The sequence below is a fragment of the Mauremys mutica genome, chromosome 5, assembly GCF_020497125.1.
Source record: "Mauremys mutica isolate MM-2020 ecotype Southern chromosome 5, ASM2049712v1, whole genome shotgun sequence".
Taxonomy (NCBI): Eukaryota; Metazoa; Chordata; order Testudines; family Geoemydidae; genus Mauremys; species Mauremys mutica.
Genome location: NC_059076.1, coordinates 32,098,296 through 32,118,933, shown reverse-complemented (window position 1 = coordinate 32,118,933; position 20,638 = coordinate 32,098,296). Strand labels below are relative to the sequence as shown.

The 20,638-nt window shown below is 36.3% G+C and overlaps 1 protein-coding gene across 2 annotated transcripts in view; it reads right to left on the bottom strand.

The window, feature by feature from the left end:
* ZGRF1 (zinc finger GRF-type containing 1) overlaps positions 1 to 20,638 on the bottom strand; it is a 49,152-nt gene that overhangs the window by 19,813 nt on the left and 8,701 nt on the right. Inside the window, exons 9-20 of one of the 2 annotated variants that reach the window (XM_045018544.1) lie at positions 18,723 to 18,802; positions 14,467 to 14,556; positions 13,002 to 13,107; positions 12,840 to 12,922; positions 12,471 to 12,621; positions 10,820 to 11,496; positions 8,660 to 8,798; positions 7,723 to 7,907; positions 6,811 to 6,998; positions 4,905 to 5,044; positions 2,854 to 3,000; positions 599 to 713 (exon numbers count right to left, since the gene is read on the bottom strand). In XM_045018544.1, the coding sequence (XP_044874479.1) occupies positions 599 to 713; positions 2,854 to 3,000; positions 4,905 to 5,044; positions 6,811 to 6,998; positions 7,723 to 7,907; positions 8,660 to 8,798; positions 10,820 to 11,496; positions 12,471 to 12,621; positions 12,840 to 12,922; positions 13,002 to 13,107; positions 14,467 to 14,556; positions 18,723 to 18,802 (2,101 nt within the window). The remainder of the gene's footprint in view (positions 1 to 598; positions 714 to 2,853; positions 3,001 to 4,904; positions 5,045 to 6,810; positions 6,999 to 7,722; positions 7,908 to 8,659; positions 8,799 to 10,819; positions 11,497 to 12,470; positions 12,622 to 12,839; positions 12,923 to 13,001; positions 13,108 to 14,466; positions 14,557 to 18,722; positions 18,803 to 20,638) is intronic. The other variant, XM_045018545.1, reaches the window with a different exon arrangement.

The window sequence follows — 20,638 nt, the reverse complement described above, 5'->3', positions numbered from 1 at the left end:
CTATGCATTTGTACTGTACATGTGGTTTATAAGTTTTATCAGTGGTCTATATTTCCATATGGTTAAACAAGTCATTATACATGTGAATGATAACTTTAATGAGATCATTGCAATTGTCTTATACACTGAACAAACTACCTTGTGACTACTCAGAACATTTTTTACCCTTGGCATGAATTTGTTCCTATGTTACAAATGTAGGGAGGAAATACTGGAAGATTAATTAATGGAATATAAAGGCTGTTTCCATTAAATTAGAATGGTCACTGACTTTGACATTAAACTTGTATTATAAAGTTTCATAATCCAGTGATCGTTAAGAGTCTAATATTAATCTCCAAGTTATAAGGGGTGGGGGCATAGGTGTATGTAAATCTAAACAAATACTTCAAATCCTTGAACGAAATTTAAGCAAGGAATTACTTGCATCATAAATTAATGAAAACTGAAGTGTGACATTAGGTGCAACTATACATGATTTATAGTGCCATATTTTCCAGCTTTTTTTTCACACCTACTTTTTGTCCAGTAAACACAAATTAAAGCTTGTAAAACACACACGAGACAGTGTGCACGCACAGTGGTTACTTATACTTGCATTTTTAGTAGGTATTTCATTAGTGGTACCGTAGCTGGATTGAAGTACTCCAGCATATTTCTCAAAGTTGTGAGCTCAGTGCTAGCATTACAAACCAGCAAGGCGTGAACAATCACTGGAAAGATTACAAAAGAGGTTACAAAGTGTAATCAGCCACAGAAAACAGCCTAGTAATTCATTTCTAATGCTGCATAAATAACTTTCCCTGCTGTAATAGAAGCCAAACTGAATACTTTACAATGTCTAACCTATGATTCTAGAGCAAAAGATCAACAAGAATTTCCTTTAAACCCATTATTTTGAGGGATTTCTAGCTCTGGCATGAAAATCCTTCAAGGATGGAAACCTAGATTCAAAATCTCAGCATTTCCCCTAATATTTTAAGGAAACTATGTCATTGGCTATGGAGTTTAGGAGATGAACTTTTAAAAAGTTCATTATTCAACAACAGACCAGCTTCATTTCCATTTTGTAAAAATCTCTTATAGGTGGAGTTCTTTTTCATAGCATGAATTACAATGCGTAGACAGCAATCTTCGATCAGCTAAATAGCTCATTCTTTTTAGCATGTGGCGGCAGTGTTTGTGCAGAATAATTAAACTCAAGGTATGTCTATACCACAACTAGACACCTGCAGCTGGTCTGTGCCAGATGAATCACGCTCATGGGGCTCAGACTAAGCGGCTGTCCAACTGCCGTGTAGATATTTGGGCTCAGACTGGAACCCAGGCTCTAGGCCCCTGCTAGGTGGGAGGTTCCCGGCCAAGTCTGAATCTCTACACTGCAATTAAACAGCCTCTTAGCTCAAGTCAACTGGCAACGAGCCAGCTATGGTGTCTAACTGCAGTTTAGACATATCCTTAGTCTGCAGATTATTTTTAGTGCATAGTTTACTAGTGTAGACTCACTCTGAGGTATATTTTACAAACTACGCAATGAAAAACTTTACCCAACGAAAACTACAATAAAATGAGAAGATAACAAAAACAAAAGTTCACATTTAAGCATCTTCCAACAGTAGCCCACACAAGTCCTGAAAGTTGTTCCATTTATCTGCAGTATGAATGTTGCAATTAAAGCCATAACATCTATTTTACCTTTAGTCTTTCTTCAGTCTTAAAAAATGATGGAAAAACATTTTGTGCTTGATTTCAGCTCAAAAATATTTAAGAACTAGCAAATTCCATTACGCTTTTCTGAACTAACCAAATGGGGAGGAACTACATTTTATTATGGGAAAATGTAAACTTTGTTGCATATGGATAATACAAAAATAGCTACACCTTAAAATAGCTACACCTTAAAATTTCAAGTTTATGTAGCTAGACCTCAATGAAGAAAATTTGTTTTTTAAATCTAGTGTCTTACTTTTAAATAGCTTATAATGTTATTGTATCTTTAGACATGTTTAGGTTAACATCTCCATTCAGGTTTTCAGCTTTGTAATTGATCAAAGTGGTATGAAATAGCGCTACTTCAATGCCACAGATGGGGTTTTTCCCCCCCCCATTTTAAAATCTAAAAGGAAAATGAATAAATGTGGAACCTTATACTAAAACATTAAAATTGCAAAGCTAGACACACTAGAAGAGTTAAGGGCCCAGTCTGGTGGTTCTCACACAGGGCAAAACTCCCATTGAATTTTGGGCGCCTGGCTAGGATAGAAATGTTAGCTTGGCCACATTGCACACATATACAGTGATATTTCTTACTAATTTAATAGACTGAAGATTAATAACTTGGTATATAAAGCATGTGCAGTGTACCTGGGTTATCAAAGCTATTGAAAACATAACTCTTGAATTCTGTATTTGTGTACACGCTTAAAGTTGTATAAAAATAGTGTCAACAGGTGTAGGCTTCTGTCCTGCTCCATAAAAGAACATACTGAATATTGACGTGATATTTAAGATCCCGAAGAAAAGAGAACACTGAACCAACGGCTGCATCGGCATTTCAACTCAAAAACCAATGTTAAATGTTTTCATTTTTGAAAATATATTAATTCTGATGGGGGCTTATGAAAAGGGCTCCCATAGAGTATTTTAATATAAAAAATATACCAGCTCATTGCTCAACCAGTAAGGAATTGTTTAAATGACTGACCTGAAAATAATACTTTGCACAGTTGGCTAATCAAAAATAATTCATAATAAAGTTTGAGAAATAGTCACCCCATTCCTCATCCCATCTCAGATATTCTTATAAGTATTGGTCTATTGATGCATTAAAAAATTCTTCGGGATAAAACTTACTATTTGAACACCAATTTGAGGGATAATAGCCTTTCAGAGGCAATAATTCAACTTCATTGCTAGATGATGGTCCAAAGAAAGCACTACATGCAATGAAAGTGTCCAGGGATTCAAAGAATAGAGTCTTTGAAACAACCCAAAGGTCATCTGTCAAAACAATAGATCAATTTATTTCACTTAAGTTTCTGCTATTGCAGGCTTTTAAAAATACTCAACATTCATTATTTTGCAAATTAAGCCATTAATACTCTTTAAAATAAAGAGGGGAAAGGCTTAAAATTCAAAAGATTTGTTGGTACAGTCATTTGAAAGGGAGTAATCAGATAATTCACAAGCTTCTTAATACCTTCTTTACTTACCATGAATTACAGTAAGCACACAACAAATGTACTAAAGGTTTTTCCCTATGGTAACTAGTATCAACTGACTTCCGACTAATCTAAAGGTTTTTTTTAATTATTTTCACATTATTTGGATTTCAGACAAATTGTTAAAAGAAACAGTAATCACTGCCAGCCGCTAAACCAGACTACAATTATACTTAGCAGCTATTTTGCTAAAGAACAGTAAAACACAAAAATCCTCTTAACGCGAGATTCTGATACTCTTGGGCTATGTCTACGCTGTGCACCTTACAATGGTGCAGCTGCACTGTTGTAAGGTGTGCTGTGTAGCCACTCTTTATCTGAGGGAAAGAGTTCTCCCAGTGACCAAATAAAACCACCTCCAACGAGAGGCAGTCGCTCCGGCCAATGAAGCACTGTCCACACCGGTGCTTTTTGTCGTTTAAACTTTTGTCGCACCTCTGAGAGACACAAGTTTTAGCGACGAAAGTGTCGGTGTAGACATGTAGTCCCAATGAAGTCTAAGGAACTACTTGGTAAGTAAGGTGCTACTCATCATGGTTTAGGTTGTCAAAATCTGGTTTTTCATTTTGTACAGTAGACAAATATTTTCCTCTGCTCCCTTAAAGGGTACTATGCTGGCAGAAAAGAGTGACACAAGCTGAAGCCTGCAAAAGCTCTATACATTCTTTGCCATACACTATGAGCTTAAAATGTAATTACATTCTCCATTTGCCATACAATGGAGAACATAGAAAGGGGGATTATGAATTGTGTTAAAAGCCAAGTTTTCTGAACTGTGCAGGTATAAACACAGTTGCCCTCACCCAGTTCTGTCACACAAGTACTTCAATGTATGCAAGTAAGAGGTTTGTCCACACAGAATTTCAGTATCTGTAAATGCAAACCCTGACTCCTGAGTACACTTTAGAGTACTGATGTACCTAGTATATGCAGAGGCAAATGTGCATGTACATTTCAGAAGATTTGTCCTATATAGTTATATTCTGTCTTTCAATTAGAAAAATCTCAAAGTGTGTAAGTTAGGTAGATATGAGAAACACCTCATCTACCATTGAAGTGCAGCCCACTCAAGTGGAATGCAATAGCTGTCAAACAGGGGACTACAACATTAAATAATTTAAGTCAAGAAGTGAAAAATACCTTTGCCAAATGAAACTACAGAGAACTTTAGGTAGGCAGGATGTAATTATCAAAAACGTAATATGATTGTAGCACCAGGGCAGACAACTTCCTTGACCTTGTGAAAAGTTCTTTAATGACCACAGTGGTCAAGACCCTTGATATATATATATATATCTCTTCATTGAAAGGCAGTTCCTCTAGCAGAACACTAATCCCTAACATGGCAATGGGTCACTAGGTCTGAACCAGTTCAGAAAGAAGAGTGACACCTATTGAATAACCTACACTAATTTCTATGACCTGAGCTTTTCTTAAAGGCTCCCCATTCAAAAACTAACTATTCCTGACTCTATGGTTTTCAAAGTTTTTGCTTTTGTAATCATGAACAAACTTAACAATACATCTAGCTACCTTTCTAAAATCTGAACTAAGCTTCATTGCTTGTCAAGACTGATGGATTTGAGTTTTTTCTGTGCTGTGATAAATGCTTTAGAAGACCACTTTAGAGACAAAACAGGAACCTGTATTAGACCTGACACTGAGATACTCAGATTCACTTACCTTTGCTGTATACAGAGGAGTACTCCTTTCTGCTCAATTTAAGATATAACTTGCTTTTAGAATCCCCATCAAATTTGGCATTTGCAATCATCAATTTCTTTAGCTTACTACAATGTTTTCTTTGAACATCAAAGGCTCTTCTGTTTTTAAAAAAAAAAATTACTTCAAGAGTCAGTATGTAATCTAAGTGAAAATCTGGCAGATTTCTGATTCACCATATGAAACAAATCAGTCTTGTCAAATAACAGCAAAAATATTAAAATATTTTAATGACTTTTGCAGTTTTCTCTCTCCTTTGAAGAGTTTATGAAACATTTATACCTATTAAGAGATACTTCATTGATATTTCTTACCTTCCCACCTAATTAACCAGGCAAGAAATGGGAATGTAACATTTTCCCCTTTGCTATTAGTTGCGTAGCTGAATATGAAAGCATTAACTTTGAGAACATAAACATTTAGTGTTAAATTTGTTTTCCTTTGCTATATGACTTCAGTAGCAAGGCACACATGACATATTAAGCCTAATTTTTCGAGCTGTTTGGAAAACTTTATAAACAATTTGCAATTTCTACAAAAATGAAAAATATTTTTCACTTAATGGTTTGTTTCAAGACTATCCTTAATTTTCTATCCATTATCAAATCTATGCATTTTACCTATAGAGTAATCATGAACTTCTTGGGCAGCTGCCTCTGCTGCTGCCCATAAATTTCAGCAGCAGCATGAAACTTTGACAATTGCCTGCAGGGTTTCAAATGGATTGCTGTGAAAGCACTAGTGTTGGCTGTCTGCTGACTCAGAAAACACCATGCAGTCGTTTTAAACTTCCTGATGTTAACTGAAGGTAATCTCCAAAGCCAGGAGGACTAGATTTAGGTTGGTTTTTGTTTATTTTTAAAATTGACAGCTTGAGGTCTACAGAAATTGATGGCTTAGACCCCCACAACTTGTTAGGGAATGTTTCACATTCACCATTGGCAAATGTCCAGGTGAAGTTTCAAATGGTAATGACTTTTAGTTACTACCAAACTGGGCCACAATGAACCTGTTTTTCTGAAAATGAAAAGCTCAATATGCCGCTATTAGTCACCCAGTCAACACTGGGAATTCTTATCTGGTGAAGAGGCTGCAGCAATTTGCCGGCCAATGAAATATCCCATTTTAATCACTTTAATGGAGAGAGCACTTGTAGAAGAGCTGTTTAATATAAAATGCAATAAACTGAGGTGGAATTTTACTTCCCCCATCATAATCCCACTGCTAGAGCCAAGATCTGGGATTCAGGCAATTCACACCTTTATTGCCACCCTTTGTTGTAAATTCATGTTCACATTCACAAGTTTTTCTTTGCTACCTCTCCACTTCTTCTCAAGCTCCCCTGTTTATGCATCCTTGAAGCAGCTCTTCTGGCTACAGCATCACACTGGGAGTTCTGTTTAGCTGATTATTCACCACAGCCTGCAAAGTTGCAAGCTTAAATTCTGGAGAAACTGGCTGGCAAAGATGCTTACCAAAGAACATTTCCAATTCGGCTTTACTGAGTGGATTTTGTTAAATTTTCCCAAACAGAATGTATTTATGGGAAAAGTTACACAAATGGTAACAAACGACAATCAGAAGGGGCTTAAATGATTTATCAAATTGCTGGTACCCAATAATGTTTTCACAAGACTGATGAAGAAAGGAAATGCACTGCTGTATTTCTTTCTCAGTCTGAACTTCTTAAAATGTCCCCACAGAATCATTACCTCATTAGAAAAGATGGTGAACGTGGGCCAGATTCTCTGCTGGTATAATTCCACTGAGGTTAATGGAATTACAGCAGCAGAACATTTATACGTGGGTATTTACAAATGTTAACTCTTATAGTGCCCTGTGAAGTATATTTTGTATTCCACTATACCTCACCAAAAGCTGGCAGTCCTCATAGAGAGAAATCTTTTGACATCTGAGGTAAGCTCCAATACTTTTTATATCATGAAGCACTAGACTGTGTCTGGATTTTAGCTGTCCTGGGTTCACTTCTTCTATCCACTTGAAAAATTTACACTGGTCAGTTTTTGGGGCATCACAGGTATAAAAAAGGCGACCCTAGAACAAAGATAAACCATCAACATTTTATTTTGAAAATGCAAATCAATCTAAATTTGCTGGCCCATATTGGATGCTATTCAAATAAAAGAACAAATCTGCTTTTTCAGTAAGCTCCATAAACCTGCTGGAAAACCAAGCAGCTTCCCAGAATCACTCATTTCTGTAGTTCTTCACACAGCACACAGTCAACCTGTGGAACTCCTTGCCTGAGGAGGTTGTGAAAGCTAAGACTATAACAGGGTTTAAAAGAGAACTAGATAAATTCATAAATTAAGTCAATTAATGGCTATTAGCCAGGATGGGTAAGGAATGGTGTCCCTACCTCTGTTTGTCAGACGGTGGAGATAGGTGGCAGGAGAGAGATCACTTGATCATTACCTGTTAGGTTCACTCCCTCTGGGACACCTGGCACTGGTCACTGTCGGTAGACAGGATACTGGGCTGGATGGACCTTTGGTCTGACCCAGTATGGCCATTCTTATGTTATGTAATTGTGTACTAACTGTCTTTCATCACTATCCACAGAATTCAATCTGATATTTAGCAAATTTATAGATTTAGAAACTCAAGTCTCAAGTTAATTATATATGTGTGTAAATAAAATGTTTATAGATGATATATTAATAATCAAATTGAGACTAACACTGATCTTCACAATATAATCATTTTAATTTGTTAATAGAATATAATCTAAGTACCATAAAAAAGAAACAAACAGCACCTTATTTTGACCTTCTTTTTTAACCATAACAAGCTTTGCTGGATGATTGTGATTGCAGAGTGGAACACAGTTTTCCTTACTTTCTTCTCGCCCACCTTTCACTGACTTGCAAAATGATGTGTTCACTTTGGAAAGAGCCTTGTGTAGCCTTTGTGACAGCTCAAAAAGCAGTATGTTTAATTGCTCTTTATATAAAAAAAGAGAGGGGGGAATTAAGATTACCTTCAAATAATACTTGTGTACATAATACTTAAGTAAACAAAGGCATCTGAATTTGTTACTATCAACCTCAAATCTAGAAGGCCAATTTTTCAAAGATGTAAACCTGACCTCTAAATATGACACCACCTTCTGAGTGTGAACAATTCAGAAATTTAGTTCCAACTACCTTATTTCCACAAGTCCCATTTAGGTGTGTAAACTGAAGGATTTGCATATTAAAATGATTGCATTTGAAAAAAGTTAGGTACAAATTTTGATGTGGGACTTAAGTGGTATGTGAGCCTTGGGATACACAACAGCACAGAGGTGAATTTCGCCCTCAGTCTGTTTTTGAAAAATTGGATTAAAAATAGCAATCAGTTTGAACCCACTGTTGTCAGAGTAACTAAGATAGTCAAATCAGATAGAAGTTACTGTTCCCCAACATGAAAATGCAGTACTTTGAGCAAAGCTACATATATCACTATATGGCACATGACATTTTTTAAATAAATGGTCAAGGAGTGAATAGGCAGAGGAGCCTAATATTCTCAACCATAACAAAGTATATGTCAGAATTAAGGGGTGTGGGCAGGAGAGCCAGTCAGGTGCCAAAACAGATACAAATCTAATATTAACATAACATGGATACCACTTCTTCACTTTGTGAAACTTGAGAAATTAATAGGTTGTGATTTTTTTATTTATTATAGTTTCCAACAGATGTCAGCCATACCTGTCAAAGCAGCTGTAAAGATCTGTTTGTAATGAACATAAGATTGAAACACAGTAGGTATATACGTCTGCCTTTTAGGAAGATTAGTACATTTTACTTTATCCCCACTGGGAAAAGACAGCTCAGAGATAGATATGTCCTGCAAAGTAACAAAAGAAGGCATTAAAAAGCCTTGCCAAACCCAGATCCCCCCTTATTCTTTTTATAAAATAAGTAATTCCAAATGGGAGGAATTTTGATTCCTAACTGATATGCAAAAGAAAAGCAGTCTGATTCACTTCAGTGGGACTACCCACACATGTAAAAATAAGCACATACAAGTTTTCAGTACTGGGGCTTTGGACAGCACTTTATACAGTAGTATCATATTCACTTCCAAAGTGAAGCTCTAAACAAAGTGAAATTCGCCCCTGGACAGACGGCCTGCACAAAGTCTATGCACAACTAAGTGCTATTTTGAGAGCTGCAGTGGAAGTAAGGCATAGGCATGGTGCAGTTCTTAGCGCACAGATGAATTCCACCCAATCCATGACAAGTACCATTTCTGCACTGCAGCAAAACTAGTTTCACTTCTACAGTTCAGAAGACTTGTCGGCATTTTATTGTGTATATACACCTTATTATCTGGGGGCTAAAATATGGCCTGCCAGGTTTGTGCCTGGAAACGAATATTTTCACCAATTCTCAAATATCTATTTTCTTGATTTGTAAACTGTAGGACTTTTGTTTTTGGTTCACCTCCTCCCCAGTTCAATCCACTTTTCACTTGTTTTGGACACTGCTTTGTGTTCTGAACTCAAACATCTCTATTTGCATTTCTCAAGAAGCTCTTAGTTTATTATACATACGACTCCTAATTGGTTTGGTTTTAATGCTAAAATGGATGAGATAACTTAGAAAATTAACTACTGCATTTTGAAATAACATTTTTCAAGCCTTAATATTCTATTTTGTGTGAGCAGTCTATATGAATAACCATAACCCTCAAGCTATAAATACAAAATATTGACTTAAAGGAATACTGTTAATTTTAAATGACAAACAAATTAATTGATTTTTATCTTTCACATTTTCCTATTTCCCCAACGTTCCTCCCTCCCTCTCACTGCTGTGTCAAAGGCAGGAAGAAAATGACTAATTATACAGGGCAACTATTAAACTTACTGTGCATTTGACAATATTATGTAGATAAAGTACACAAACATTGTTTTAAACAGATGGAATCTTACATTTGTAGTGACCTTAGCTGTCACTTACTAAAGTAGTAGGTAAAATGTGACTTTTTAAGTTGACTGTCACTAAAGATTGCAAAAGCATGAAATCATCCATTATAGTCTATCAAGCTAATTTTCCCCCTCAAAACATTAACTTCTTTAACCAACAAACTAAAAATGGCTTTTATCTGAAGAAAACATGAATTTATATATAAATTTGAAGGGAAACAAAACCTAGAAAATTTGGAGGCAATTTTCATAAAGACCACCTGAAATGCAGCTATAAGTCTTCTCTGTGCAAAAGTCATATGTTGAGGCACAGCTAAATATAATTTGCCTATAGAATTATCTATTTCTACCTGATGTGTGTGTGCTACAAATGTGTTTTCAATCAGAATAACCAATTTTTGAAAGTGGCCTCGCAAATTCTGGTCAAGACCATAACACCACAAATGGCTTCTTGTCATCTCCCTGGCATCAAAATTCAGAGCATACAAGTCTATATCTGGCAGTGGATGAGCCAGGAGTTAGTCATAAAAGTTATCAGAATAAAAATGTTTGTACCATAAACTCTTTGTGCAGCAGCTAAAGATATAGGAAATCAATATTTAGCTGTAATAGCCCAAAGGAGATCAGACAAATGCAGTTAGAATGCTCAGTAAAATGTTTTTCTATCAACAATAAATATCACACCATTCAGCCTTGCAAATTTTTACAGGCCAGGACTTTTTTTTAACATAAGTAACATGTCACTGATCTTTTCTTCATCAGAAGTGTGGATAAATAGGTGGGTTTTTGTGTGTGTGTGCCTGGAATGGTGAATTTTCATGACTATTTTGCAAGGATGTTTTTGACAAGACCAGCTCCAGATAGTACAGCCAGACATGCATTGCCGGTGGGGCAAACATGTAGTAAGTGTACACAGTCTGCTTGAATAGTTACGCACCTGGGTGCCTCCTATTACACCACGGTGAGTCAGCTGACCTAACACCTTTTGTGCTTCTTCAGCAATAGGAATCTGGTTTAAGTGCAGAGAAATTATCTTCCCTTCTGAAACAGAATCTTGGCTGCTAAAATTTCTGCCATGTTTACCAAGTATGCCTTTTATCATCTGCAGATGCACAGAGTCTGGAAGGCTTTTATTCATGGCATCACTCTGACTCTCTCTAGTGTCAGCATGTGGCATTCCAAAGACATTCTCAGCACAGAAGTAATCAGTCACTTTCACATCACCTCTGTTTTGAGTTATCAAATCACACTGAGCCCTGTTTTGATATTTCAGCCACTTGCTTTGTCTGTTTTGTGAAGTCGCATTAGAAAACACTGGCTGTATAAACTCCCCTTTTCTTTCTTCCAAGCACTCTACAGGCACAGAGGTTTCATACTTCCTGTCCTCGGGCCCAAAAGCACAGACAGGAAATTCTCCTGACTTGTCATAAAAGTTGACTGTTGGAGAGCCAAAGGATTGCTGGACTTCCTCACAGTCAATTACACCTGAATAATAAACTTCTGAGTCAGGAATCTCCTCAGTGGCAGGAACAGTGATAAGTGGCGTTCTTGTTCTAAGTGTGGACGGGAGTCTTGAGAGGTTGCCATCTCCTGAACAGGAGGACTCTTCTATTCCTATAAGGCAAATACGTCTTTAGCAACCTGCTGCACCAATCCTTCAGACGCTATATTAATTTAAAAAAACACACAGAATAAGCAAAATATTCCAACTTCCTCATGCATCTTGACTTTATCATGTCTGTCCTCCTAGGCAGCAAGCCCTTCATGCTGGTGTACCCTGAAGAGTACCAAACTAAATGCCAGCACTTAAATAGTCATTTCAAATGTGATTCTTATATCATTTAAATTCCTATTTTCAAATAAAAATTTAGAAGAGTTGCACTTAAGACCTATATTCTCTAAAAATTGTTTCAGTACTCTGGCAGTATAGCCTCTACTATTGCAGTTACTAATAAATATTTGGAACTAAGGGCTAGCTCAGCAGCATGCTTTCAAAAACATTATAGATTTCAGCTTTAACAGTTGCAAGAAATAAAACAATACCACAAAGTTACTATTGTCCCATGTAAAAAATAAAGTTCTGGAATTACAAGAATCCTCTTCCCAAATTCAATATGAGAAGAAATAATATCCCAGGTGTTAACACAGTCACTAAAAGTAGGTCTGATGGAAGAAAATTTAAAAGCAGGCAAATACAAAAAATTACCGTACTAAGGGTGTAAGCTTGGCTTTCAGCTTTTTTAATGCCTTATTATAAAAGGCATTTGATTTGTTGCAAAGTTTCTTACTGGTGGAAATACTATTTCAGAAATAAACAGAGTACAACATGGCTCTAATTAACTTACCCAGGCTAGCAAGATATTTTAGCTAATTGCTATTTACAACTTTACACAAACACATATGAGACCTGAAACAAATGAGAGTTGAAGGAGCCTGGCATTTGCCAGGAAGCACTCAGAACATTTCAGGATCTAGACATCAGCGTACAGTAGCAGGTTTATGCAATGGAACTTATTCAGTGTCACAGAACTTCAAAGCTCTGCAGCAAAAGTAGCACAACCTGTAATTATAAAGAATATTTTTCTCACTGAAAAAGTATGCTGAATTATCTTTATCACTTGGTAAACATCTGGATGTCAGGGACTTCTGTTCTTGTATGTCTATCCTATTTTCTTCACTCCTTGGAGTTGGGAACATAGAATCAGAATTCAAAGAAGGAACCTGCTGCACTGATAACACCTATATGCAAGGAAGCAATTTGAAAAGCTAAGTTAGGAAGAGAAACAAACGTGAGATAGTAAAAAACAATTAATACTCAAAACATTGTTTACAACTACCTGAAACACTTCCTCCAAAACTTTGAGGAGAGGCATCTAACAAAATATTATATGGATATCAGATACTACTGTTATGACCATTATAGGAAAAGAGACCTAAAATAAACAGCCTATTCACACCTTGTTGGGCTCCCAGGAAGTCCACTGTGTCAGTCCCAAATTAAAATCTGAATGAGAAGATGTTGTAAAATTCAACATCACTGCTGGGGGAAAAAGGAAAGACAACATTCAGACAGAATAATCATTCTGGGGGTCAGTCATTATTACTTCACATTTACTTACGAGATGCACTGGGGATTGGGTCTTCAATAAAGTCACATTTCTTTTGAAAATTATCTTCTGTAATAAAGTTCAGATCATCTTCTGTAAGACTGCTTGAGCCTGGGGACTTCAGAAAAAACTAATTTTATAAAGCTGATAAAATATTATTCATCTTTCAAAATTTTCATTTTAAATGGGAAGACCTCATTTCCAATCAAAAACTTTCAATCAAACAAAATATTTTGCACTAGCAATGTTGCTAACAGGTCTGGAAATAAGACATATAAATGGCTTTCCTCCAGTTTCTTCAGTACTGTAAGGGACACTGTTCTGGAGAAAAGGATGGCACAATATTCCAGGAATCTGAGACCAGATATATAAGTCAGGACAATATGATCCAGACAGATTTTTTTCTTGATTCAGGACTCTGAAGTACATCATATACTGTAACAGGACTGGGCAGTTATAGATGCCACTGTCAAGAACAGATCAGAACAGAACGTTACACTCCTGATTCCCCCCAAATGAGTAAATTGTAAAAGGCCTTGGTTGCGTTCCTCTGGGAGGAAGGTATTCAATTTAATATCCCATGTACAAATGTATGTGTTTAACTGATCAGAGACACTGATTAAAATTAGAAATTCAGTCTTATAAACTCTTACTCATATAAACAAGGCCTCCAGCAGAGTAAAGATTTCTAGGATCATTACTCATTAATTATCACTCTTAAGCAAACTTTGTGAACACAAACTAACTTTTTTAGTTCTTAGTGATTTTGATATATTTATGGTGGTTTTAATAGATAATTCTCCTCCTAAATGTTATTTTCACATGATGTTTTCTTGGATTAGACTAAGGAAAGGCAACTAGAACAAACCTCATTTTACCTGTATTAAGCCAGTCACGACAGAACTGCTTGATAACTGGGGTGACAATAAATAATTGTCTGTTGTGAGGCTTTCATGCTCAACCGTATCTGGGTATTGATTCCACCCTAGCTGGGAGTAGGGAGGTCTCATCACTAGTTCACTAGCGGCTGATCCTTGTACCTGATGCCCTTGAAATTCAGCTGGCTAGACAACATATTGTGAATATTAAAGCAAAAACTGTTTAGCAACAATCTATAATCTGACACAGATTATCTGTAAATATAAAGGAAAAAACACAATTGGTTTGCTCTTACAATACTATATAGGGCAAGCATTAACTCGTGTCTCTGCAACTCAGCACAAACTATTTTCCACATCTTTAATTCAACAGAAAATTGTGACACTCTTCTTCCATTTACTGAACTATGAATTTGCAGTCCATAATAAACTGCATACAGAAAGATGTATTAAAATGCAAACAAATCGGGAGATCTAAGATGAATGTTTAACTATTTTTGATTGGAACTTTACTCAGCATTCTGTTGAAAATGGTGAACCATTATCTTAAATTTTAAAGACATATGGCATTGTTAGCACTTGAACTCCTTAGATTGTACCTTTGATTGGTGGTCAAATGTTCCCTGACCTGGTGCTACAGCTACGAGAGCAGCAACAGATTTCTTTACTTCGTTGTTCATGGAAGATTGCTTGATACAAAACACCAAGAGCAAATTGGTCAGATAGTGCGATTGGTTATTCTGTACATAGTCACTTTTGCAGAGGAGGACCTATTCTGGCTTGAAGTCAAAACTTGCTTCATGGAAAAAGTTCTGAATTTAACATTTAACCCGGATATAGAGCTCAAGATTTTTCTGGCAGCTAATATGTCTATACACTGGAGAACACTGTATATCATGCTCACTGTTTGGAAGCAGAAAACTTGTGGCCCCACTGTTGGCTAACTGTAGTACACAACTGCTATGGGGAGAAACAGAAGAATGTGCTTAGAAAGATGTCTATTTCTGTCAGTTGGAAGAATATGATAAATTTTAATTCTTGAGAGTTAAAGCAAAGGGCTAATAACAGTACTAGATAACATGAACATAATGCAGGCAGGCACTGAGCAAATGTCATCACACTGTCTGACCATGAACCTCAATCCAAGCAAGAACTAGGGCTCTTAGTAAAGTATCCTAGAAACCAATAAGAGAAATCTTAAATAGTGAAAGTTTAAAAAAAAAAAAAACCCTGGGGAAACAGCAACAACAAAAAGATACCAGTGATAATACTGGGGGAGGATAAGATAGCAGCATACCATAGCAGTGGGAGTAGGCAGTAAGTATTTTGGAATAGGAGATACTTAATCCCAGATTCTGCTCCACTAGAGATCCTTTAACCATCTTAAGAAGATATGACATTTTTTTCCCTCAAACAGCAATGGGACCACTGAGGCCAACCGTTAACCATCTTTTTGCGCTGGCCCTATTTCATCATGCAATAGTATCCCATTAAAGATTCTGGCTATGGAATTATTAGCAACAAAAAAATCACTGAGACCGCTTTGCCCAGATGGGAAGGGTCCATTGTAAGAGAATGGCTGATGGATAAGAATGTAGGAAATAGGGCAGTGTATGAAGAACCTTAAAGAAATATTTATCAGAATGATTGCAGCAAGCAATGTTATGACTGCCATTATTTTTAAAATTTAATAGCATTCTCTAACATTTTGCTTTTCAGCTTCTCCATTGTAATTTCCAAACAACACTGAAAATATTCACTTGTATGCCCAATCCTGCACTCCTTACTTGGGTAAAACTCCCATTAATTTCTTACTAAGGTGGACAGGAACTTTATCAGAGGAGTGTGGGTAACTATCATTTGTTTTACAGCACTCAGAAGGGTGCCAGGCACCTCCCAGTACAGATAGACAAAATAAATGTGCTGCTGTGCTTAATGCCTTATAATCTAGTTTCAGGCAAGGCAGGCAACCGAACAGTATGGTGTGAATGAGGAGGATTACATGAACAAGATCACATGGTTAGCCATCAAAGGCATGTGAGTAGAATGATGGAACAATTGTTCTTTAAGTAGTCCTTGTATCTCATTCAGCTCCAATTCTTGATATATAAAAGATCTGTGTGTGTATACATGTCATTTCAGAGCAGAAGCATTCAGTACATAATGTTAAAGATCATAATATAAATGCAATGACATTTTTTAAATATTGAAAGAATTCTGGAATTTGTGTGTAGAATATTTCATTGTTTGGGGTTGAAACAAGAAGTGTGGCCCTACAGGGTCAAAGAACAAACTGGTAAATTAATAATATCCTCTCCCTTTTACCTTCTCACCCTACAAAAAATTAAACTTTAACATTATTCTGCCATCACTGATTTATTTGGTTTGATTTTTTTTAAAGGCAATAATGATTCAAGAGGGGAATTTTTACTAATACTATCATAGCTCATCCAAACTAAGGCCCCAGTCCTAAACACACACTCAAAACGTGTAGCGTTAAGCATGTGAGTAGTCCAACTGACTTCAATATAAATATTCAAGTGCTTGATTTTAAACCCAAGCATTAGTATTCTCAGGTTTGAGCATAATATACTTACAAAGAAAAAAAACACTTATTTTTAAAGACAATCAACCTGTAAAGGTTTAAACGGTTCATCCACTGTAGATAAAATGTCATACTGATTTCCTTACAGAAGCAATGGCATCTGTGTAAGTAAAAACAGTGATTATCTTTTGTGTTTATTTAATCCTTCTATATGAGATTTCAGTGGTTTGTCAGGTGTCCAGTTTTCACTACAGTTAAACTGTACAAAATAGATTTCATTTTTTTTTAAAAATCAAATGATATTTTCACACATTTTGTAGACTGTGTATACATGAAAAAACTGCTTCTGTTTTTTCCTAAAATACCTTAGATTAACTGTGGTAGGAAGGGCAGAAGTTCTGACTACATTTACAAGAAAACTTGAAGTTATTAGTTCACCATTTAAAAATTAAACTCGGTAGGAACATAAGAATCACCATTCTAGATGGGATAAGTGATCTATCTAGTCCTGTGTCTTTCCTCCAGAAGTGGCCAGATGCTCCAGAAGAAGGTGTTAAGAAATAGTTACACAATAACCTACACAAAAGAGAAGTTTTTCTAATCCTAAGCATACTATGGTTGGCTTATGGTTGAAGATGTATCACATTTATGGTATCAAATATAACTCTGAATATTTTATATAAATGTCCTGATAAGCTCTTAACCTCAATAATATAGTTCAAAATGCAAGATCAAGCACTTTGTCCTCATGATTAGACCCTCAGTTTATATCAGAAATGCATATCAGTTGGAAGCAACAGAGAAGAGACTTGGGTCTGTAGGTTGATCCCAAGATGACTACAAGCAACCCATGTAGCTGTGAAAAAGGCAAATGCAGTCTCAGGATGTATTAAGTGAGGCATTTCCAGGAGAAAGAGAGAGAAGTCTCAATGCCATTATACAAGACACTGTTAAGACCTAATTCTGCTGATCCATATTCTAGAACAGTAGCTTTCAACTTTTTCATTTGTGGACCAATAAATTTCGAATGGAGATACAGACCCTTTTGGAAATCTTAGATATAGTCTGTGGAACCCCAGATGTCCACAGACCACAGGTTGAAAACCACTGTTCTAGAACGATGAATTTAAACAAACAGGTGCAAACAGCTACTAGGATGATCAGGAAAATGGAAGACATATATGAGACTGAAAGAGTTTGGCTTATATAGTCTAGCAAAAAGACAGAGGGAATACGATTACTCTTCATAAATACATCAGAGGAGTAAGTGCCAGGGAGATGAAGAGCTATTTAAGCTAAAGGGTAATGTTGACAGAAGAACAAATGGATATAAACTGGAAATGAACAAATTCAGGCTGGAAATTAGAAGGTTTCTAACCATCAGGTGCATGAACTTCTGGAACAGACACATAATAGGTATTGTATGGGCAAACAACTTCATTAGTTGTGAGAGAGAGCTGGACAAACAGGGTTGCTTGTGATGGTACAAGACAGAGGTCAGAATCCCTGGGGCTCACATCCGGTTTGTCTTATGTTCCTTAAAGCTCATGCTTCATGGCTTCAGTCAGCTACCAGTTGTCAGGAAGGCTTTTTCCCTTCTGTGTACTCTGGGAGGTTTTTTTTTTGTCTTCTTCCCTTGAAGCATCAGGGATTGCCATAACTGGAAACAGGACATTGGACAGGAAGGCTCAGGGCTCTGAAGTGGCACCAAGCATTCTCTCTCTTTTGGATACTTGGGCTGGCTGGTTCTTCATATGCCCAGGGTCTAAGTGATTGCTATACATGGGTTCAGGAAGGAATCTTCCTCCAGGTCTGACTGGCAGTGACTGTGGGGAGGATTTCGCCTTCCTCTGCAGTGAGTAGGGGTGGATCACTTGCTAGGATTATCTGGGTATATCTCACAATCATTTCCTTGCCATTGTGAGGGTCTTGGGCACAGGCGTACCTCGGTCCCTCCTATTCTCAGCTTGTGACACATAAGTCTAGTCTTCTGTGGATGTAATACTATGGTCTAATTTTGGATGTTGGGTTTAGCATGTGGGTGGTGTTCGTGGCCTGATATACAGGTGGCAGGACTAGATGGTCTGGTGATCCCTTATGGCCTTATACCTTATGCGTAATATATTCTGGCAATGAGGACCACAGGTTAATAATGTGGTGAATTAAAAGTCTGTAAGTATATTACATTATTTGTTTATATTCCATCCCTCAGCTCAACCATTGTGGTGTCTCAAAGTATCAAGTGGATTTAAGGAGCAGCATGGAAGCTGATTTTATTTTGTATAGGAACATGCACATGAAATTAATTACCACCACTTCAGGAGGGTCAAGGTACAAATAAGAGCTCTGCATATCTTCTGAATAAGACACTTCAGCTAACTGTTGCCTAGCTACAAAAGAAGGAAAAACATAATAAGTCTTAGTTACAATTTCAATTCAATCAGAAAAAATCTGAACATTTACACAGTCTGATCCTGCAACCCTTACTCATGTAAGTAGTTATCCCCCTGAAGTCATTGGCACTACTCATGGAAATAAGATATTCAGGTCTGGGACACGTTTAAGAAAGTTGCTACCAAGTACCAAAAACTGCATAAGGTATTTTAGCACACATACTAATTGCACACGTTTATGTCAGTAGTGTATATAAAATAGTCTGACAGTACCACTCCAAAAGAGGCTGATACACATTAAAATCTGCAAATTACTGCAATAGCTGTTACTATTTCATGGCAAGAGCGCCAATTTTTTTTAAAGCCATTTCCTAGGCTATTCATTGGTCATATATAAGAAAAAAAATTTCCAGCATAATACCCTATCCCTGAAGACATAGGCTTAACTTTACTTATATGAGCAGTTGCCAATGTCTAAGTCTTTGAAGGATGAGGACCTTACTAATTAATACTCTTCTTCATGTAATTTTGATATCAAAGCAAGTGTATGAAAGTTTTACATGGGAAGAGTAAAAAAAAAAATTGATTGACAAAAGATCCTAACATATTTGGAACTAATCCTGTGTCAAAACACTCAGCTTCCTTTTAAAAAACAAAAAAAAAACAACCAAAAAACCCAATTCTTTTAATGTAACCAGTTTTTGATGGAGAGTGGGAAGATGGAGTAGAACTCTGCAAAAGGAATTAAAAAGGACATCTACATTAACTGAAAACTGCCAAAGTAACATTTTCAAATGTCTAAGGAGGTATTACCAAAAAAGAAAGCTTAAAGACTACTTAAACAATATTTAGCAATATCCTTTTTAAATAACTTAAAACAAATTTAAAATTAATCAAGGTCAACAATTACAGTTGTTGGCACTAGAAGCTTGATAGTTGCTAAAGTAGTTAGCAAATTCTTTTTTTTTTGGCTGGTTATACCTTATGTCTGTTTTTTTTTTAATTATTATTTTTCAGATTGTTATACCACATTTTTCAAATTAGCATCTCTAATTCACCATTGAGTAATCCTGTTATCAGGGCCCACTGCTAGAATGCGAAATCTGAAATAAAATTGCAATATACAACAGGTATTGCTTTCAGGCGGCTCAAGTATATATTTTCCTACCTGGTTATACATTTTCCAGGAATTGCATCTGTTCACCCACTTGTAAGAGTTGACTAGTTTCCTCAACTCCCACTAAGCTCAGAATTGATCCCCTTTATGTGTTTTCAATTACATATGCAGAGTCTGATTTTTATCATTTTAAATCTTTGTTTTATATACAAATGACAACAGCTTGAGGAAAACTCTGTTTATTTTAAATCTTAAAATGAAAGGAAGCCATCTTCAAAAAAAAAAATCTTACTTCTGGAGGTTGTTCTCCCTTCACATGTTGTGCTGTTCACTCTAAAAACATATTAGGGCTAAATACTGTCCAATTAGTTTAAATTGCAATGCACAAATAACTGCAGACAGAATTTGGCCCATTATCAGATTATTTTCAATTTTCTTTCAATAATTTTAACATTCTACTTTGATAAAATTTGTCAAATTTCAGTGCTTACGAATTACCATGTTGAGAAGTCAAATCCTTACCACAGAGACTCAAATATTAGGGGAGCCCGCTCCCAAATCCACAGAAGTCCATGTAAAGACTTCAATGAGCTTTAGATCAGGCCTAAGAGCCTATTCACTCTAGCCAATAACTGTGATGTTAACTAATTATCAATAAAAAATGTTACTCTATTTGTCTTCTGCCGTTCTGAGTAACAAATCATCCATCTTCAATC